At 34.1% G+C, this 23,315-nt stretch overlaps 1 protein-coding gene across 5 annotated transcripts in view; it reads left to right on the top strand.

The window, feature by feature from the left end:
* Nucleotides 1–23,315, top strand: part of CHD1 (chromodomain helicase DNA binding protein 1) — an 80,037-nt gene that overhangs the window by 13,017 nt on the left and 43,705 nt on the right. For all 5 annotated transcript variants that reach the window (XM_027604916.2, XM_027604912.2, XM_027604913.2 and 2 more), the window contains exons 3-10: nt 15,505–15,706; nt 16,670–16,780; nt 17,574–17,638; nt 19,566–19,715; nt 19,854–20,125; nt 21,453–21,678; nt 22,284–22,384; nt 22,605–22,783. In XM_027604916.2, the coding sequence (XP_027460717.1) occupies nt 15,505–15,706; nt 16,670–16,780; nt 17,574–17,638; nt 19,566–19,715; nt 19,854–20,125; nt 21,453–21,678; nt 22,284–22,384; nt 22,605–22,783 (1,306 nt within the window). The remainder of the gene's footprint in view (nt 1–15,504; nt 15,707–16,669; nt 16,781–17,573; nt 17,639–19,565; nt 19,716–19,853; nt 20,126–21,452; nt 21,679–22,283; nt 22,385–22,604; nt 22,784–23,315) is intronic.

Raw genomic sequence — 23,315 nt, 5'->3', positions numbered from 1 at the left:
AGTCATAGGCCCCCAATAAAAAAGTGCAAGTTCCCTAATAAAGAATGTGGTGGAGATGCTGGCTTTGCAGTTCTTTAGTCTGATGTTTATTCAGTGTTATGCTGAAGTTATTGTATGGTTTAGTCCCAAGTGAAAGAAGGAGTTTAGAAAGGGAAGGAGAATAATACTCATAAATGGACTGGTCAGAACCACTGGTTTAAAGAGATACTCTAGAAATTTATTGTACCAGATTCAAGTTCTTATGTATGAATGACTGAGAAAATTGCTGTTTATAGTTGAGGGTATCTTATCTGTCATTGTGATATGAGGTGACTGCTGAGTCAAAAGTCAACTTTAAGTGAATGTTAAACTGCATTTGAGAGTTCTTTGGTGTGGATAGATTGATATCTAAGTTATCATTGAGAATAAAGTACAGAGACATTGTAAGTTCTGGCTAAACAGTACTGGCTTCTGGCATCCAATGTCTACACAGCACAAAACTAGTGGGAGATCTTAATGAAAACCATGTTATCTATTTCACAACTGTCGTTGCTGCTTTCAGAAGTACAGTTCTCTGTCTTCAGATACTTAATTTAGATAATTGAGCAGCTACTTTGTGGTAGATTGTATGAGATATTAAAATAGGAGATTCTCCTATGAGGCTTATAGTGAAAAAACTGAATTTAAATATTTGTAGTATCAAGTGGTTATAGTTAATACAAAGAGGTAATAGTGCGCAGCCGTTCAAAGGTGGGAGTCAGAGAAGTTTGAGCATACGGCAAGTAGTTTCTCTATCAAGCCCAGTGTCAGAATGAGGTTTGTTGTTGTTTTTAAAAGAAATGTGTAAAACCCTGGTGATCTTAGATTTTGTACATGTTGAAAGTTCTGATAATGGGGCTTTTATGATGGTGAGGTATTTTGACAGGCTTAAGCAAAAAGCAGATTAACTTTTATACTCGGGAAAATGATGTTAGATGGCAGTAAATACTGTGCTGAAGAGCTGTTATGTGAAGGAATGGGGCCATTGGACAAGAGTGGAGTTATAGTCTAAATTCCCTGAAAGGAGAATATTCTTTTTGTGCTTGAAGTAGATTATAGTATGATTATTGCCATTTGATGCAACTACTACAGTATTCTCATTTTTCATTGAGTGAATCTTGAATTAATAAAAGGAGGATGTTTGATCTGAAAGGAAGTTTTTGTTTTTTTTAAGATTTTATTTATTTATTTGACAGAGAGAGAGATAGAGCAAGAACACAAGCAGGGGGAGTGGGAGAGGGAGAAGCACGCTTCCCACCGAGCAGGGAGCCCGAGGTCGGGCCCGATCCCAGCACCCTGGGATCATGACCCGAGCCGAACGCAGACACTTAACAACTGAGCCACCCAGGTGCCCCTGAAAGGAAATTTTATAAGAAAAGAATTACAGTTGTAGATGAGTACGAAAAATGTAAATAATCTCTTTATTCCAGTTTTAGCCTGTATTTTATACCAAAGGATTGACCTAGTGTTCAGTAACTTATCTCAGTCATATTATACTACATTGATGATTTCACCTTTTTCTTTTTTTTATCGAACGGCTCACAGTAATTGGAGGTGGTTGTTATGTGCAGCACCTCCTATGTGTATCTGCAGACTGATGAAATACCAAATTACAAATAACTTTATTAGAAAGTAAAGCATATAGTGCTGGGAACTTAGTTGTTTTACAACAGTATTCATTAAAATAAAAAGCATATACATATTCCAAAAATCTTTTTTAAAACAAATTAATCAAATGGATAATATCTTTAACATTGAGCTTTTAAATGTAGACATTTATTTTATTATTAGTGTTAACTTAAAAGTTGTGGATGATAATTTCAAGCATATGCCTAAGTAGTGACAGTAGTAAAATGAACCCTCATGTAGACATCATCTGGCTTCACATTTTATCTCATGGCCAATCTAGTTTAATCTCTAAATCCACCCACTCAATTATTTTGAAGATTATTTTGAAATACAATTTTTTTTTTTTTTTAAGATTTTTATTTGTCAGAGCGAGCAAGCGAGAACAAGCAGGGGGAGTGGCAGGCAGATCCGGCAGAGGGAGAAGTAGGCTCTCTGCTGAGCAAGGAGCCTGATGCGGGACTCCATCTCAGGACCCTGGGATCATGACCTGGGTGGAAGGCAGACGCTTAACCGATTGAGCCATCCAGGTGTCCCTGAAATACAGTTTCTACATAGGTTAGACTTCTGCATGATAGATAATACTAATGGAGAAAACAAATGTTATCAATTAAGCTTTGTCTACTTGTTACAATTACAAATTACAGAAATAGAGGAGCACCTGGGTGGCTCAGACAGTTAAACGTCTGACTCTCGATTTTGGCTCAGGTCATGCTCTTCAGGATTGTGAGATCGAGCCCAATGTTGGGCTCCTCGCTGGGTGCGGTGCCTGCTTAAGATTCTCTCTGCCTCTCCCTTTGCCCCTCTCCCCATCTCTCTTTCTCTCTCCTTTTCTCTCTCCCTCTCCTCCCCATCTAAAAAAAAAAAAACAAAACAAAATTAGAGATTTGTATTGTTATTAATATTTTATTTTATATGTATTTTATTATTTTATTTTATATGTATTTTATTATTATATGTATTTATACAAATTTTATATGTATTTTATGAAACTAATGGTTAGTGACTTGCAAATGTATATATAGTAGCCTGTATTTCTCATCTGATTCTCTGAATGTTTACTAGAGAAACTTTTGAGTTTACTTTATACCTCATATTCAACATGTCTAAACCCAAATAGTCATCTTTAAAATTAGTTATGCTAAATGTGACTCTTTCTAGCATCTATTTCTAGCAGTTTTATTCTCATTTAGCCAGTTGGAGGTTTTAAGGTGGTAGAAGCATACTATACTTTTGAGTTTATAGTAGCATTTTCATTTGGATTGGTAACTTAGAATGCTAAAAGGAACTGTTGGGTTGCTGTTTCGTGCCTCACATAGCAGTGGCATTAGTTGGCTTTCAGAACCATACAGATGGATAGATACATTCCAGACTTTCTCAAACCTTTGATATTTATTTGATTGCTTATAATAAAAGATAAGGCAGATAACAGATTTTAAAATATTTTTTAGAGATTTGTTAATTTGAGAGAGAGAGAGAGAGAGCACGAGTAGGGGGGGAGCAGCAGGCAGAGGGAGAAGCAGGCTTCTTGGTGAGCAAGGAACCCAACATGGGGCTCCATCCCAGGAACTTGGGATCATGACCTGAGCGAAAGGCAGACACTTAACCGACTTAGCCACCCAGGCGCCCCAACAGATTTTAATACAATGTAATTTTATAGAATTTAAAGGTAGTCCGATCTTAATTATCATCTAGCTGAACTCTTCTCGTTTTTTATATGACTACTCTAGGGTAATACATTTTAAATAGTAAGTTGCAGTATGTTAAAGGATTAGGATCAGTTTTTTTTTTACTGAAAGAGAATAGTGTAAAGTAGAATAGAAAATACAGTGTCCCTTTTGTAGAGTACGAGTTCATCAAACTTTTATGCCTATGTGTGCATGCACGTGCATGTGTATACTGCATCATGATATGAAATGTATTATATAAGTCATAGTCCAAAAAGTTTGAAAGCCAGTGCCTTTGGCCACTAATTCATTTTTTTAGTTTTAAGTATTTTCTCAATACCTACAAATTTCCATATTGTTTCTCTAGTCCTGTTGAAGTGAATAATGGTCTATAAAAACAACTAAAATGAAGTCCCTGACTTAATTGAATTCCAGGATGTAGTTAAAAGAGAGATACATGGGGGCACCTGGGTGGCTCACTTGGTTAAGCCTCTGCCTTCAGCTCAGTCCCCGTGTCTGGCTCCCTGCTCAGTGGGGAGTCTGCTTCTCCCTCTCCTTCTGCCTGCCACCCCCCCTGCTTGTGTTCTCTCTCTTTGTGTCAAATGAATAAACAAAATCTTTTAAAAGAGATACATGTATACAAATAATTATAATATTGTGAAGGCATTACTAATAGCACATGAGCAAAATATTATGAACATGTGGGTTGGAACAGTGATGTGCCTGGAGAAATTGGAGAAGGTTACATAAAGAATATGATAATTTTAAATAATGTTAGAGTAGAAAATTTTATCTGTTCTTTCAGAAAGGAATCATTCTCCAGAGTGAAAAGTATAGGGAATACTACCAATACTTAGCTCTAAAATCACTCCGTCCATAAAACTGTTTCCCTCATCTCTAGTTCTTTAATCAGGAATCAGTCCATCCTTGTATCTTTGATTCTCATGTTTTTCTTTTTCCCATGGTATTTTGTCTCTGCTAGAAATTCTTGCTCAGTATTTGTTTGTTAAAGAGATGAGCCAATGAATTCACATTATCCATGTACAGAATTTATTCCTTCAAAAGTGTTTATTGCATAAACATTATTATAGAACCAGTTAAGGTATTCTGTATGCTGGAAATCTCACAACACAGGGGCTCAAATAGTTACTTTTTTTTCACTCTCAGGTAAGTGAGCGCTACCCCTTGAGGTTATTAAGGTACTGTGGCTAGTGGGACAGCTTTGCTATACTTAATCTTAATACATGGCTTCTCTTGCCCTACTAGCCATTTTTCAGCCAGCAGGAAGAAAATGGGGAGGGATAGGATTTAAGGCAAGCCACTTTATTAAGGCTGTGATGTAAAAATCCCATATCACTTCTAGCCATATCCCTTTGGCTGGAACCTGTTTACATGGCCACATGTAGCTAAGAGCTGGGCATATACCAGTGAAACCTGGAGGACAGTTAATATACTACTACAGGGCAAACAAAATGGATACTGGGTGAGTGGGGAGGAGCAAGTAGACAACATAAACATGGTACAAATAGAAATGTTATTTTAAAATAAATCACTCCTATCATACTAAGAAATTCATGGCTTTCATTTTTCTGAATTTTCTTTCATTTCTTTGTATGTATTCATAATTTGTACATTTTGGTTATCTTAGTATTGGTATTTGGTTTTGTCACTTATTCTTCTCTGCGCCTCAGTTTATTTATTATATGAAATTGAAAGGATTAAATGAGAACCCAGGATCTGGCACATAGCACCAATTAGTAATCATCATGTCTTCCCTATTTTTATTAAGGAATTTATATTGAAAATTCTAGTATATCTGTAGGTTTAACTCATAGGCATTTTACATATTTATATTTACAGTTATGACATTCTGAAGAACAGCTAAAGTAGTCCTTGAAGTAATGATTCTGATCTTGAACTCAGGAAAAAGACCCCCCCTTTTTTTATTTCTAATAGCTGTCAGTGTTGAATTTCTACAGTATATCAGACTGTATGCTTTACATCTCTTTTAATCTTCAAGTAATCCTTAAGTATATTTATTGTTCCCATGTGGCAGAAACTTGAGGCTTGTCTAATGGGTGTACATATATAAATAAAATTACAATGAGAAGAAGGAGCTAGAAAGCTAGGAAAAAATAAGTTAGGGTTGATTGAACTTCAGAGCACTCATCAGGTTAGCTCTGAATTTTCCCCATAAGTATCTTTCAAAAATTCTTTCAGAATTCCCCCAAAGAAGTCCTTTTGAATGGTGTTGACTCTTAAATAATAATCAGGGGAGGGAACAAGGCATGAAGTGAGAATTTAGTATAATATGTTTGTTCCTTAGAATAATAAATACATTTCTTTATGTATTACTGTGTTTGTCAGGCATACAACCTTCTGTTAATATTTCTGTGGAAAATCATTTTACCTTTTATCAATGTATTCTATAGCTTTCCTCCCCTACCTTCTCATAGTCTACTATATTTAAATACTACTACCAGTTTAAAAAATTTTGAAAATGATAAAGTAGGGTAATGGTATATACCAGAAAGAAAATCTTGACGTCCTAGGGACAAAAGAAGAAAATAAATGAATACATTATTTAATGGACTTAAAATGAGAAATCATTGATGTAAACCTTTGATACAGGCAGTCTAATTTATATATAATGTTTGAAGACCCAGTCTTTTTTTCTTTACTGCTATTGTTTTGAGAGGTTCTTTTTATTGCTCCTTGGTACTTCCACACCCACTCCAATAACTCTTTCTTTATTCCTCCCCCCCCCCATTCCAATAACACTTTCTTGGCTTTTTCAGTCTATTCCATCCCTTTATCAGGGCCAGTTTCTTCTTTTGCTGATATGATGGTAAGGAAAGCAGTTGCTCATTGTTACCATTTTCTTAGAAGATCATTCACTATTTTATTCATTCTTCCCTTATGTGCTGTTGCAGACATAGTTTCCAATTTCTGTGATAAAAAAAGCAAAAAATACTTGAACATTTTTTTTTCCTGTAATATAGAAGAATCTTTGTTTATTCACTTGAGAATATGTTCTCATCTACCCATTATAGGTCTTGGTGTTTTCTTTAGTTTAAAGGATTGATTTGAGTGGAGAGTTGAGAGCAGAACAAGGAGGTGTTGCTATTCTGTCATATGCGAGGCTGAGCTAACATAGACCCTCCTAAAGTAAAGTGCTTCCTATCCACACATGAAAATCCTTAAGAAAAATTGGGAAAATGGGCAAAAAGTAAGTGTACTGCTTAACTTCAGAGAAAACCTTCATGTGCCAGAAACAAAAGGGACCTTGAAGTCAGCAGTAAGTAAGCTCCAAGCAAACATGGCAGTACAGGGGATATTTGGAGGGATACAGCGTCTCTGAACAGGAGGCTGAGGTTGGAATTGAAATTAAGTATTTGACTAGGGAATTAGGTCTCCTTAAAGTTGGGACCCCAGAAGGCTTGCCTCCTATGGAAAGAATCTAGAAAAACTTCTATGTGTGCCTTCAAGGACACTTTTTGTTGTTGTAAAGATAAATTAGAATATAGTTATGAAGCTATTTTGAAATCTGAAGAGCTATTAAATTCTGTCTGGAGTAAAATGAGAGAAAGGGCCATAAGAACCAAGCAGATAACATAAATGAAGGAAGCTGTCTGGATATAAGATACTTGTTTGGGGGAGGTGACTAATGAAGATCATACAGAGATATGGTGATTATATGCATCATTGTAAGGAACCAGTGCTACTTGGATATAAATAATTGTGACCATGTAGGAAATGGACCTAGTATTTAGTGTTCTAGATATTCTGATTCTTCAAAATTATTTTCCCCATAACAATTTTAAATTAGGTGACTTAGAGAAAGAAAAAAACCAAAAGAAGAAGAGTAGAGGTAAAGAAACCAGGAGGAAAGAACAAGAAAATTGTGAAAGATGTAGGCTTATGATATTTTTTAATAAAAAGCAGAGAGGTGGTACTTTTTAACTGTTTATTAATTCACATGTTTTTAGAGTCAGAGTTCTAGAGGGTAGAGATAGATTTAAGTAATAACACTCCTATAATACAACTACCTTATGTTAAACATGTACTGATAATTGCCAGGCACCCTGCTAGGTATCTTATGTAACCTATGGAGATATAGAAAAACTCAACTGGAGATGTGAAGGATGAATAGAGGAGGAGTACTAGTGAAGAGTACAGAAAAGTTGCAAAAATAGTACCAAGAAATTCTTTGTATATCTTTTGCCCAGATTCACTAATTTTTAACTTTTTGCCTTTATACGTATATTATCTATATACATGATACATTTGTAATACATATTTATTTTTCCTGAGTTTTTTAAGAGCATGTTACAAAAATCATGCCCCTTTAGGCATTGATACTTCAGTATATATTTTCTAAGAACAAAGGTACTCTTTTACAGAAGCCATGTATAGTTATTAAAGTCAGGAAAATTTACATTGATACAATACTTTAATCTTTGTTATTATTCCAGTTTAGTCAATCGTCCTAATCATTTTTCAGTACAGGGTCCAATCTAAAATCACATACTTCATTTGGCTGTCATGTCTCTTTAATCTTCTTTAATCTGGAACACTTCCTCTTTGTTTTTATGACATTAGCATTTTGAAGATGATAGCCTAGTTATTTTACAGAATATATTTCTCAGTTGGGGCTTGTCTTATGTTCACTTATGATTAGATATAAGTTATGCATTGCCTACCATATGCACCTCTGGCTGGAGTACTGTGTAAGTGGTGATACATCTTTCTCAAAGGTATATCTGGAGACTCATGTTGTCTTCCTGTCCCTATTGATGGTGATGTGATCATCAGGACAAGGTGGTGTCTGGTTTTTCAACTAGTTTCAAATTTATCTGTTACACTAAAAAGCAATTTCTGAGAAGCTACCTTGAGACTGTGCAAATTTCTACTCATCACACTCTCTCCTTAGATTTAGCATGTCTTGATGATTCTTGCCCAAACCAGTATTTTCTATGATGATTGCAAAATGGTAATTTTCTAACACTACTCTGCTGGTCACATTAATCAGTTGGCATTCAGAGCCCTATCAGAGCCCTCCCCTGTCTTTCTGCCTATCTGCCTACCTACCTACTTATCATCAGCATGGACTCAAGGATTCCTGTTTTATTTACTGGGTAATAACCTTCTTATGGTCTGTTTTGATGCTCATGTCAGATGTGGCCAATGAAAGCTTCCTCAGGTTGGCTCCTGTGTCCTGTTTTGGTTTTTTCTCCTGTTCTTTTGACATGCCCCCATTTTTACTTTTCCTTCCTTCCTTTCCAAGTATTTTGCTTTTTGGCATAGCAAGATAGTTTAGGTTCATCTTTTATTTTCCTGTTCCTAGAATCTGCCATTTTTTTTTTTTTTTTGAGATTTTATTTATTTATTTGAGAGAGGGGGAGAAGCAGGCTCCCTGCTAAGCAGGGAGCTTGATGTGGAGCTCCATCCTAGGACTCTGGGATCATTCCCTGAGCTGAAGGTAGACGCCTAACTGACTGAACTACCCAGCTACCCCTAGAATCTGCCATTTCTGAAAGGACTCTCAGTTCATATAAGTGTGGAATAGTACAAAGCTATCAGGATCTGGGCGCTATGTGATTATAAATTTAACACTTCAAAGCAGGTATTTTTACATTGGTTGATAAATAGCAATTCAGAAGATACTCTGCCATAAATACAAAAAGATACATGCAAAGGGCCATCATTATGTATCACTGTGGTATCACAGGAATGGAAGCAAAGCATGTTCATCATTGAGGGACAAGTTGAAACTGTGATAACTGTGATGTATCTACAAAATGGAGTATGTGCTGTTGCATAAAGGAAGGGGGAACATATCTACTGCTGTGGGAATGATCTCCAGAATACAGTGTGTGTGTGTGTATATATACATATGTATATATATATAAAATATGTAATAGTGTAAATATGTTAATGATTATGGAAGAGGAGATAACAAACGTGTATTCTTACTCATAATTTGCTTATATTGAAAAAAGGGAAAATAAGTTTAAAACTTTAAAAAAGAAGTATAGGGGAGAGAGGACATAATGTAGAGGAGACAAGGACGCATAGTGGATTTTGACTAACTTCTGTAAACTCAGGTTGGACCCAAGTAAATAATAAAGCAAGGTTAAATCGAGATGAATAAAAAGCAGTCTCTAAAATGAAAAAAAAGCAAATGACCGTGAGGAAACCAAATTGGTGGCTATATAGAAATAAATTATTTCAGGTGACTTTAAAACAATAATTTGCTTCTAGTAGTATTCCTGAAGGACAAAAAAAATTATAAATCTTGACATTTAGTAATCATATTGTTAATAATACAGATATTATTTTGGAACTATTACATATAATCTAAGATAGGCAGTAATTTTGTTAATGTCATTTGTAATGTCAAAACTCAACCCAAGTGATATTATAAAATAGAAATAAAAACCCTGCAAATTTAAATTGGAAATGCTAGTATAAATTCTTAATGTATTATCTCTAAAAGTATTTATCCTAGGTCATTCCATTAAAAACAGTTTTTTTTTTAAGATATTATTTATTTGTCAGAGAGAGAGAGCGCGTGTGCACAAGAGGGGGAGCGGCAGGCAGAGGGAGAAGCAGGTTCCCCTCTGAGCAAGGAGTCCGATGCGGGACTCTATCCCAGGACCCTGAGATTATGACCTGAGCTGAAGGCAGACACTTAACCAACTGGGCCACCCAGGTGCCCCTAAAAAAAAAATTAAAAACAGCGACCAAGCCTGTACTTAGAGGCTCACACTTAGTACTCAGATTGTAATTTAAGTTCTAATCTAAACAGAAGTAGGGCTTTTTGATGAAATGCCTGAGTTACATTCTGAAACAAGAAATATACAAGATGAGCCTGGTTCTTCTCGTCAGACCAGAAAGTAAGGAAGCTATCAAAGACTACTTGAGTTCTTGTCAAAAGGACTCAGGAACTAATAAAGGGTTTCCTGTTGGCTAAAGATGGGACAATTTGAACATCAACAATGATACAGTGGATTAAAATTCATCAAATAATTCAAATCCATGAGTTCATGAGACATAAAAATTATTGGCTGACTTTGAAAGAATGCATTTAACTCTCAAAACTGACAAGGCAAAGAAATGAAAATGGCTTTCATGTATGAACTGTACCTTAAGGTTAACAAATATGAAGTTTCTCATTATAAAAGTATTCCAGGGGCACCTGAGTGGCTCAGTTGGTTAAGCGACTGCCTTCGGCTCAGGTCATGATCCTGGAGTCCCGGGATCAAGCCCCACATCGGACTCCCTGCTCAGCAGGGAGTCTGCTTCTCCCTCGGACCCTCCCCCCTCTCATGCTCTCTCTCTATCTCATTCTCTCTCTCAAATAAATAAATAAAATCTTAAAAATATATAAAAGTATTCCACCTATTAATGAAGAAGTTATATAATGGGTAAATAAAGCAAGATACAGCACCATTTTAGTGCCTCTAAATAAATAGGTGATAAAGCCATCATGATCAATGGCTGCTAAAAACATTAGCTAGAGAGCTTGTAGGGAACTGCAGTGAACAGATAAGGTGTTCATAGCTTAACCTTAACCTCACTCAAAAAGAGACAACCAAACTTAAGTTTCTTCTGATAGAAGTCCATAACAACTGAAAAAATACTCTCCCTAAGAAAAGCTGAATTTTAATCTGAGTCTCTTGATCTAAGAATTTACAAGAACTATAAGGGCTAGAAAAATATGTTAATACCACAGGGTTACAGTAAGTGAAATCTGAAAAAGCAGAAAAAACTACCTAATTTCTTCCACAAAATAAATTGCAAGAGAAAACAAAGAGGAAAAGGGAACTGTCAAATTAATGAAGGAGACTTAGAGAAAAACAAATACCATATGATTTCACTCATATGTGGAATTTAAGAAAATAAATGAGCAAAGGATAAAAAGCAAACCAAGAAACAGACTTTTAACATAGAGAACAAACTGATGGTTACCAGAAGTGGTTTGGGTGTGGGGATCGGTTAAATAGGTGATGGGGATTAAGGAGTGCACTTGTGATGAGTACCTGGTGATGTTTGGAACTGTTGAATCACTATATTGTACACCTGAAACTAATATCACGCTGTATGTTAAGTAACTGGAATTTAAATTAAAAAAATGAAAGAGACTTAAAAAAATATAATTCAGGGGCAGTATGTGAACCTTATCTGGATTCCTATTCAGTCATTCCAGGAAACGAAATCATGTGACTTAATGTTTAATTTCATATTAAAATGATTTCATATTAAAATTCAGGAGTAAGTGGTATTTTAGTATATGTGCTGCCGAAGCGAGCACTGAGTAAGTGGTATTTTAAAGATATACTGGTATTGTGGTATTTAAAAATAGTGTTGGTTTCTTTTTATTTGTAATACTTAACTATTTATGGATAAAATTTTAAAATGCCTGAGATTGTGTTTGGGAAGCTGGATTATTTGAAACAAGATTGGTAAGAGTTGATAATTGTAAGGCAGGTTTTTAGATATATGGTAATTCATTATATTGCTCTTTTGTTTATATTTGAAGTTAAATATAAAAACAAGCCTGACAAGAGACTTTAATTTGAATTGCTGTTTTATTTTTTAAGTGTTGTATTCCTATTTAATTTACCCTCAGAAAACAATTTTATCAAAGTACCCATAAACTTACGGTGGGTTTTGTTTTGTAAATTGAGAAAGGTAAGGAAAAGAATACAGTGTTTCTTTATTGTTAATGTGCTAGTGGGATTTAATTTAATTAATAAGGGTAATTCTTAAGTAATCTCTTAAGTGACTTTATGTTGTATAGAAGATCATTGGTATTGGTTGTTACCTAAATAAATAAAATGTTAGTTGGAGCTCAGCAATATTTCTTGTAGGCAAATTATATTTGTGAATTTTATACAAGAATTTGAAGCCATATATATCTTTGATTTGTTTGTTTATATGTACATCCATCCACCCATCAGAGATGCTCTTCATTTGGTGTTCAATATACAAAGGACAACAAGTAAAAATCCCAACACTCTAGAAACATATAGTAGAATATGAAAGGTAGGATACCAAAAACACCAAAGAAAACAATACTACAGTGTTCATTACATAGTGTACTCACAGCCAAGACAGTGGTATGTAATAATGTTTTGGAAGTGCTGAGGAAGGATACCTAATTTAAGGTTGGATTGAGAATAATGGAGTTAGGAGAGAGTTTTGGAGAAATGCCTCTGAGATGAGGCTCAAGTAGGAATTACATAGTAGGGGAAAAAAAGAGAAGTACTTAAGCAAAAGCAGGAAGTGGAAAGAGAAACTGGCTCTCAGAATTCTAAGTAGTTTGCCATTGCTAGAACTAAGAATTTAAGTGGGAAACTGGCTGGAAATAGGCTGGCAAAGACGAATTCCTGAAAGCCCTCATAGGTGTTTGCACTTTGTTATAGAAACACTGAAGACTTATAAAAGAAAGTTAGACCATGCCCAGATTTTTATTCTGGAAAGAGCATTTACAGCAGTGGGCTGAAACAATAGGGAGAGGTTTTTCAACAATTTTAGCTCAAAATTTTATGTCTGAATATAGATTTTTTTTCCTGAACCTGTGTTTTTCCTAAAATTTTTAGGATTTTCTTTTTTAAAAAAATTGTTAAACATTTACGTGTTTTGAATCTGAGGACTCATTTAAAACCTTGTTCCCTCTACTCTTCCCTCTATTCCTCCTTCTGTAGATAACCATTTTTTAAATTAATTGTTGGTTATGCTGCCATTATTGCTATTTTAAAAATATAGGCAAGTATGTATATTTTTCCCTTATATAAAAGAGGCATACTATAAACATTGTTTTGTATCTTGGTTTTTTTGTTTTGTTTTTTACTTAACTATATTCTGGAGATTGGTCTGTGGTAGTATGTAAAATATTTCTTACTTAATCTTTGTATATTCTTAATCTTACTAAGAACAACTAAATACTTTATACTTCCAATACATAAGGTAAAGACATTCTGTAATAGGTCTGTGTCATTACAGTAATCTAGATTCAGGCTGTTTGCTTTAATCTCCAGCCAGAACTACTACAACCTAAAGAATATGAAGGGAAAGATTCCTCCTTTCACTTAGAGTTTTGATTTATTAACAAAGAATTTTGACTAGCCATTCATCTGGAATGACTAATCAAGACATAATCAAGAATACAGGCGTATGATAGCCCCCCAAATTCAGTCGTTCTTATCTACCTATTTTTCGAGTATCTATTAAGCATCCTCACCTGTGTACAGTTCTGTGGTTAGGTACTCTGGAAAAAAATAAATGATATCCTCAAGAAGCTTACAAGCAATTTCCCTTTTCTACCATTCGCACTTTTTTCTTGGTTGTATATGCAGTGCTCCCCATACACCTAGATCAATTATCTTAAAAATAGCACAGAACAACATTTATTGGTTGACATGACTGTCTCTCCATACCAGGTTAGAGGTTTTTTAATGGTAAGGATTTTGTATGCTCTTGGTCTTGCCCAGTGCCTAATACACAATACTGTCAGTGAAGTTTATTGAGTAAATGAGAGTGGATTAAAGGAGAAATAAAATTGTATGTCAGGAAAAATATCTTCTCTTAGTATTCTTGCTGAAATTTCTCTGAAGGGACCGAAGTGAAATATGGTTAAGTGGGGTTTGTTTATTGCGAGGCACTGTGCTGTTTTTGGATCTCTGAACCATGTGATCAACAGTTAAAAATTGCGGCAAAAGTGATTGAGGGGTGCCTGGGTGGCTCATTTGGCTTCTGACTCTTGATTTTGGCTCAGGTCATGACCTGAGGGGCAAGAGATTGAGTCCCCAGTTGAGCTCCGCACTCAGCAGGGAGTCTGCTTAAAGATTTTCTTTCCCTTTTCCTCTGTTCCTCCTGTCACTTGCATGCACGTGCTCTTTCTCTCTCTCTCTAAAATAAATAAATAAATCTTTTAAAAAAGTGATCTTGATATCATATACTTTAAAAGGCAAATTTTTGCTGTTTCTGTGAATATTTTATTCTACTCGACTTTAAAAATATACGTTTGCATTTTAATTTATATCTAACTTCTGGAATCAGAAGTCTTCTTTCAAACTTTTATGTCTGTGTTTCCTTGTGAATACTAAACTTGCTCTAGAAAAGGAGAAATTTTATAAATGAATTACTTTTAATAGTGCAGTCTATTTCCTTAGAGTAATACCTCCATCTGGTGGTATTTCTGAAAATTACAGCAGAGGACATGAAGCTTGAGTTTAGCTGTGTATACATAAACTACATTACCTGTTGTTTGTGATAAAGCTAAGTGAAATTACATCAAAAGCTGAGTCAAACGTGTGTGTAAAGAATTTAATGCCCTAGTTTTCAACAATTCACATGTAAACACTATGTGAACAAATGACCTTGGGAATGATAGTAATTTACATAATCACCTGTTTAGGCCAGACCATTTCTAGGCTACTTTGGACTGAAAATTAGTAATGGGAAAAAAGGTGGTTTCTCAATGAACTGGTAATTGCTTTCACATGTGGTATACAGAGGTTAGGAAGGATTGTGAGAATTTACTATTATTTCAGATTTATTACTGTGGAACCGTGATAGATTCAGTGATACTCTTGGCGAAGCTATTAAATTGTGTGGGCTCAATCCCTAGGGCCCCGGGATCATGACCTGAGCTGAAGGCAGACGCTTAACCAACTGAGCCACCCAGGCACCCCTTTTCAGAGCTTAATTTTAATAAATCACTTTTCCCCAGAATGGTAGAACACAGATATAATTTAAAAACAAGTAAAAAACTACAAATTTTTTTCTACCTGACTGTGAGAATTTTCAGCACATTAATCCTTTTCTTCACACAATTTCTACATTAGATTTCCTATAGTTAAATGGCCTTTTAAGGATAGCGACTATGGCTTCAATTTCTTGTTTTCCCAAGTTTCTAGCCCAGGATTCTGTGTTTGATAGATTTTGCTTATTATCTTGGAGGAAGATTGTGATCTGATTCCTTATGTTTTCACCAAAACTGTACTAAAGCTATCAAGTAAGTCATTTGTTATAGATTAACATTCTTTTTTTCTATTTGTTTGGTTATGGAATGTTGAAATATGAAATAAACAAGAATTAATGATTTGGGGATTTCTGCTGACTTTTAAGGAAAATTAAATTCCTAATAAATTTTGTTTGAAATCTGTTTGTTTTCAAATTGTAGCCAGTCGGATGATGATTCTGGGTCAGCTTCAGGCTCAGGATCTGGTTCAAGTTCTGGAAGCAGTAGTGATGGAAGCAGTAGCCAGTCAGGTAGCAGTGACTCTGAATCTGGATCTGAATCGGGCAGTCAGTCAGAGTCTGAATCAGATACTTCCCGAGAAAACAAAGTCCAAGCAAAACCACCGAAAGTTGATGGAGCTGAGGTAATAAAGTATCCTGAAAGATAGATTTCTTGTAGTACTACTTTGGGAAAATTTATAACATTGGTTTATAGCATTCTTAATCCAGCTTTTAGAAGACATTAATTTTAAACATTAAAATTTACTTTCTCAAACTTGTAGTTAAATATCTGGACTTGATTGGCTTTGAGGAGAAGCAGTCAAGCAAGTATAAAATAAACACTTTCTAAGGCAGAAACTGAGTTTCATAAATATTCATTGTCTCATGGATAAAAATTAAAGGCTTTGTGAGGTCTTTCTGTTAATCTTGAGTGTCTGATCTCTACAGATCTTCAAAGGGGTACTTTATTGCTAATAGCAGGAGAATCTAATAGAACTTGCTTCCTTGAAGATACTTGGTAGAGTAGGCTAAGGGTCATTCTGTTCGAAAAAAGCTACTACAAGATTTACTAAAACCTATCTGTACCTCATAGTGGAATACAGTAGTGTTACTTCGAGTACCAGTCATGGTAAGATCTTTGGGCCAGAGTGTATATCAACACACAGATTCTGCCATGGAGAAAATCTTACTGTCTAATAAATAAATAAATAATAAAAGTCAGTTGAACTGAAACTATACTTAGTGACATAGTTGATTTGTATTCTGACTCAAGCTCTTCATCTTTACCTCACATCAGTTAAAAAACCAGGCAACCAGTTTTCAAGTAGCCCTGGTGTCACATATTGTCACTTTGTTTTTTGAAAATAATATTTAACACCAAAGAATATATTAATATTGTTTATGAAACTCAGCACACCATAAATTTTTTATATGCAACTAAAGCTCAGAATTTTATTTAATTGTCATAATATTGTATTACACATAATGTGAGTACAGAAAAGTGTCTTAACTTAGTATTTGGAGGCAGTGATAATGCTGTCCAGTAAATTAACTTTTTTTCAGTTTTTTCAAGATTTCAGCCTTCACTGGTTATATTTCTGTTGCAGTTTTGGAAATCTAGCCCTAGTATTCTGGCCGTTCAGAGATCTGCAATGCTCAAGAAGCAGCAGCAGCAGCAGCAGCAGCAGCAGGCTTCATCTAATAGTGGATCAGAGGAGGTGAGTTTTCACCGAAAGTTGACATAATGCCCATTTAACTGGGTGTAGGTATTTATGAAATTATTACAAACAGTAAGTGTTTTGAAAGGATGAGGAAATAACTACATTTAAGTATATGTATCAAGAGCCTTGAAATATCAATATGTTGTTATCCAATAATTCTACTTTTAGGGATTAATCCAAAATAAGCAACAGACACATGTGTACATTTGCTCATCACAGCAAAACTAGAAATAAACTAAATGTGAATACTATGAAAATATACATAGACAAACGTGTCTTTTAAATCAGTATAGAAGATGAATAGCAAGTCGCAACATCTTTTTAAAAGAATAGGCCATAGCTTTAAACAGTATAGTTCCTGTGCACACGTAAGTACACCAGCATGTGTGTTTGTGCAGAAACATTCAGAAAGAACTATATCAAAAACTGTCTAATGGGGCAGAAAAATATTAAATCAAAATTTGAATATACCAGTAATTACAATTCCTTTTTGAGGCCATACTAGGCAACAATTATGGTTTCTAGAGATGGTAGATTTTAAGGTGTTATACAAAATGCTGACATTGTGATATTTACCTAATGTCAATGACTGTGTTATAAATTTGTAATAGAGATGTTACTAATTATGTGTTAATGGTACAAATATAACAACATGGGAACAAAGCTTTATAGTTAGCATTATTAGCATTTTAGCAAAGTGAATGTCAAATAGTATGACAAGCAAAAATTTGATACCATGGTCAAATTCTAATCATTAATAACATTAGCTTTGTTTTTTTCTTCTTTGTAGGATTCCTCCAGCAGTGAAGATTCTGATGACTCATCGAATGAGGTCAAAAGGAAAAAGCATAAAGAGTATGTCATTTTGTTCAACCGATCACTTTCATAGCAGGAATACCTTATTGATGTGTTACTTTTTTTATGAAAAACTGTCAAAAGTAGACTTTTGTAAATTCTTTGTTCATGGCATCTTATTAGGTTAATTAAACTATTAATCTTTAACATTTATCTTTCTGTGAGGACTTGAGGTTTTTGTGCCACTTGTTTATCTTCTCTAACCCCTCTCTCCTATGTATTTTTAAATTCCAGAGATCTACTTGGTCATAATATCAGAAAATCTTAATAACTTGGGAAAACTATGTAGAAGTGTAGGGACCAGTGGAATTTTGGGTATTTCTGTTAATTTATGTTAATAGCTATCTTACTATTCATCTGCACATGAAATTTGCTTTCTCCTTAGAACTCATTTAGAAACTCAGTATAATTTCCTAAACATCTTGACCCAGAAGGTGTTTAAGGGTACTTCAGATTCTCATTTCAGTTATTTAGATGGTCTGAGTTTTTTTTTCTCTCTCATTTTGTCAAAAATATCATTCCATTGTCTTAGATCTTATTTTTCTACTTGTCTTGGATATTCTGCAGTTTCACTTTGGTGTGTCTAGCTTTGGATTTGTTATTTATTCCACTTTATTCACTCATTTTATGTATCTTTAATGTGAAGATTCCTATTTTCTGGACATTTTCTTATCCTATAAATTTCTCTGGTGGTACTACTATTAATATATATCAGTCATATTGGATTATATCTATTATATATATACTAATGGATCATATATCTTCATAAATCTTACTGTATCTTGTTTTTTATCCCTTTATTTCTGTGCTACATTCTGGCTAATTTCCTCAGATATGTCTTCTAGTTTATGAAGTACATTTTCAACTCCTGTGTCTCATCACCTCTATAAACTCTTCCACTGAGTTAGTAATTTGTAAACTTAGCAGAGGTGCAGCCAAATAATATTTTTTAAAAAATCTAGTGATTTGGGATGATCGTGGGCTTGGTTAGATATAAAAAATCATAATTTGTATTATAAAAAATACAAATTGGAGATACTTTTACATATTCTATCTACTGCTACTTCTAATGTGCAAATGCTAAAAAGATCTCAAGATAAAAAAGAAATTGCTTCTCTCATGTTTTTATCATAAACCAGATTTTAGCATATGTGCTTGCTTATGTAACTCTTGACATAGTTATAATTGACACAAGAGATACAGAGGAATGGAGTAGAAGCAGTAGCCGTGAGAGAGAGGGTATGGCGTATATATAAGAATCTAATATGTATCTTCCATTTGAAGTTTATATTATAGCAGAATATTAACATGTGCATTCATCCAGTAATTTTTCTCTACATGTGTATTAAGTAGACTGAGTAGACTAAAAATAGCAATAAAGGTAAGGTAATCATTGACTGTTGCTTAAAATGGACTGATTTTTTTTTTAATACATTTTTCTATATTGTATTTTAAGCTTCTTAAATGAACATGTACAATATTTTAAAAATCAGTTTCAGGGTGTATTTTTTTAAAAATCACAGTCTCCAGAAAATTGAAGTGAAAGGGATTAGAATCTCTTTTTTTCTTGAGAGGGCAAGTATAATTCTACAAGATTTTCAGAATTAACCCTGTGATTCTTTAAATAGCATACTATGTTTTCATCCACAGTGATAGAGTAACATTTCCTTATTTGCCATTCATTGAGGTATAACTAAATGATTAACAAAACTGTGGCATTATAAGAGAAATCTGTGAAGAATATTTTCCAGCATTTTTTTTACTCTACTCACATTTTAATGTGTTGGTGTGGGTAAAAGCAACAATTTTTTTTATAGTAACTGAAATGTAGTTCAGTTTAATTTTTTTTCTTTATACTTTTATCAGAGATAAAATTTGCTATACAATGTAAGGATAAACAAACATACTTTATATATTCTATATACAGTGAAGATTGGCAAATGTCTGGGTCAGGATCTCCATCTCAGTCTGGTTCAGATTCAGAATCTGAAGAAGAAAGAGATAAAAGCAGTTGTGATGAAACAGAATCTGATTATGAGCCAAAAAACAAAGTTAAAAGCAGAAAACCTCAAAATAGGTGAGTATAGTATGTTCTCAACTTGACACTGAAAATTGTTGGTTACAGAAGGTATTTTTTGTATATAGTGTCTTTCATCTTGTTTTCTATGGTAGTGTTTCTATAAAACACCTCTATCCCTTGGTCTTCTCTACCTAGATCTAAGGCAAAAAATGGGAAGAAAATTCTTGGACAAAAAAAGAGACAGATTGATTCATCTGAGGAGGAAGATGATGAAGAAGATTATGATAATGATAAAAGAAGTTCTCGTCGCCAAGCAACTGTCAATGTTAGCTATAAAGAAGATGAAGAAATGAAAACAGATTCTGATGATCTACTGGAAGTCTGTGGGGAGGATGTTCCTCAACCTGAGGAAGAGGAATTTGAAACAATAGAACGTTTTATGGATTGTCGGATTGGGAGAAAAGGAGGTATTTTCTTAAAAAACATTTATTCGGTTGTTTCAGCAATATTTACTAAAGTGAAGTATTTCTTGAAGTTATTTCAGTTTTGAAAGTGAAGAGGGTGGCTTTTCATCTGTTATACTTATTTGTTATAAAATATACTTTATTTAGCCTGAGTATTTTCTTCCCACAGAATAATCCACTTAACCTCACTTCATTGATTACAGATAATTAGAAAAATTTTTAACCTACGTATTTGAGCTTTTCTGTTGTCATGCCTAAATAATGGTTGTTATTTAGGTACTTTCAATTTCTCAAATAGTTTGGTTATTTTTAAATGTTTTTTCTTTCATCTCAAATTAGTTATCTTCACATGCATTTTTTTTGTTTGTTTTATCGAGATATGACATACAATGTATAAATTTAAGGTGAACAGCATGACTTACATATATTACAAAATGATTACCACGGTAAGTTTAGTTTATATTTATCCATCATCTCATATAGATAGAATAAGAAGAAGAAAAAAAGGAAAGTTTTTTTCCTTACAACTTTTAAAATCTCTCTGAGTAGCTTTCAAATATACTGCACAGCAGTGTTAACTATGCTCATTATGTTGTACGTTACATCCCCAATACTTATTTATCTTACATCTGGAAGTCTATACATCTACATTATTCCTCCCCACCCACATCTGCGAGCTGCCTCGGGTAACTACAGATCTGATCTCTTTTCCTATGAGCTTTTCCTTTGTTTGTTTTAGATTCCATATGTAAGTGAGATCATGTGGTATTTGTCCTTCTCTGTCTCACTTATTTCACTTAGTGTAATACCCTCAATGTTCATCCACATTGTTGCAAATGGCAGGATTTCGTTTTTGTGGCTAAATAGTATTCCATTATATATATGTGTATCACATTTTCTTTATCTGTTGATGGGATACTCCATGTCTTGGCTGTTGTAAATAATTCTGCATTGAACAAGAGGGTACAGATATCTCCAACATAATGATTTTGGAGTTTTTAAAGGTGATTTTTCATTTTATTTCCAGTTATCAGGCATCCAGTCATTGGTTATTATAAATTACTGTATGATCTTAGGTGTGCCACTGTCTTTTGACCTTGTTTTTTCTAATTTTAAAACTGAGGGAATTAAATTAGATAATCTTCCCATTCTAAAATTTGGAGTTTCTTTTATGTATGTATAATACAATTTTCCTTAAATTCTTATACCCTGATTCTTTACTTATTTAAAAGCACATATATTTTTCTCTTCATATTCTTGAATTTTTGAGTCGAAGGAAACAGTCTTATAAAGCAGAATTACATGGAATGTATTGTGTTTTCTTTTTCAGCTACTGGTGCTACTACAACCATCTATGCAGTTGAAGCAGATGGTGACCCAAATGCAGGATTTGAAAAAAACAAGGAACCAGGCGAGATCCAATATTTAATTAAATGGAAAGGATGGTCCCATATTCACAATACTTGGGAGACAGAAGAAACCCTTAAGCAGCAGAATGTTAGAGGAATGAAAAAATTGGATAATTATAAGAAAAAAGATCAGGAAACAAAAAGATGGTAAATACGTTTTATATTACATTTAATTTTTTAACAGTTCAAAGATGATTACTAAGCTTTTTGTTAATAAGGAATACATAGTCAAGAGTACAATAACCTAAGGGGAGCCCTGGATGGCTCAGTTGGTTAAGCATCTGCCTTCAGCTCAGGGCATCATCCCAGGGTCCTTGAAGATCCAGCCCCGCATCAGGCTCCCTGCTCAGAGGGGAGCCTGCTTCTCCCTCTCCCACTCCTCCTGCTTGTGCTCACTCTCTCGCTGTCTGTCAAATAAATAAATGAAATCTTAAAAAAAAAAATTCAATAACCTAAAATAACTATTTATACTCTTAAATTGTATTTGAAGGTAAAACTTTTTGGAAATAGCCATATCTAAACTTTTCCTTAATAATAGTCATGTAGAATGTCGTGTCATATATTATAAATTATACATTTTTTTAAATTAAAAATTAATGATGCTTCACTTTATTTCTATTTCAGTTTCTTCATTATTCAGCTGACTCACATGATAAGTGGCAAATGGGAGATTTTATGCTACAGATAGTGTTTGGGGGAATGGTTATTTAGGGGAGATTTTGAAGTCTATTTCTGGATTAATAATCTTTTAGGTTGAAAAATGCTTCTCCAGAAGATGTGGAATATTACAATTGCCAGCAGGAACTCACAGATGATCTACACAAACAGTATCAAATAGTGGAACGAATAATTGGTTAGTAATAAATGATACTCACTAAAGTTTTATCTTTCCATTTTGATCTGAAAAAAAATTTAAATGTATTGCTTATACATCAAATACAGTAGTTTAGTCTTACTGTCATAGGGCATTGTAAACCAGATGACTAATTTTTGCTTGTGTAGTTTTTTACCAAAGATTAGTCCTTGGTTAAGATTCAGTGTGAAAATAAATAAATATCTGATTTATCTCACAGCTCATTCCAATCAGAAGTCAGCAGCTGGTTATCCTGATTATTATTGCAAGTGGCAGGGCCTTCCATACTCAGAGTGCAGCTGGGAGGATGGAGCTCTAATTTCCAAAAAGTTTCAAGCATGCATAGATGAGTATTTTAGCAGGAATCAGTCAAAAACCACTCCTTTTAAAGATTGCAAAGTGAGTATTGTTGGAAATTTTTAATTAATGAAAATAGTATTTACACATCATTAATATTACAAGCCCAAATAGAGAGTTGGATCTTGATTTCAGGTAGCCTAAGAGAGAGAACTGCTTGGTTGATAGGTCTTAGAGGAGAAGGTGTTCTGGTGATTGCTATGTGGTCTTAGATGTGGTGCTGTCTTTTAGCCTTGGTGAGTGAAACTATCAGGAAGATGATAAATTGGTGGTCGTAGTTGTGAGGAGTGTCTTGAGGAGAACAAATAGGGGAAATTACCTGGAAAGTAGATATATATGCTTGCTTTAAAAGGTAATGAATATTTTCTTTGAAGGTAGGAAAGAAAAGAGGGATGTACCCATAAAAAAAGAAGTGGGACCTAAGACTACCTTGCCTAATATAAGATCTTTTTACTTAGAGACATTATTAGCAGTAGTTTTGAGGGTTTATATACTATTAGAATTTGTTTTCTTACTATAAGACTGAATTAAACTGATAATGGTAATTTAGAAATCAGAAAGTTAAGCCAGTTGT

This window comes from Zalophus californianus, chromosome 5, assembly GCF_009762305.2.
Source record: "Zalophus californianus isolate mZalCal1 chromosome 5, mZalCal1.pri.v2, whole genome shotgun sequence".
Lineage (NCBI taxonomy): Eukaryota > Metazoa > Chordata > Mammalia > Carnivora > Otariidae > Zalophus > Zalophus californianus.
The sequence above is the reverse complement of the archived record's forward strand: the minus strand, read 5'-3'. Positions and strand labels throughout refer to the sequence as shown.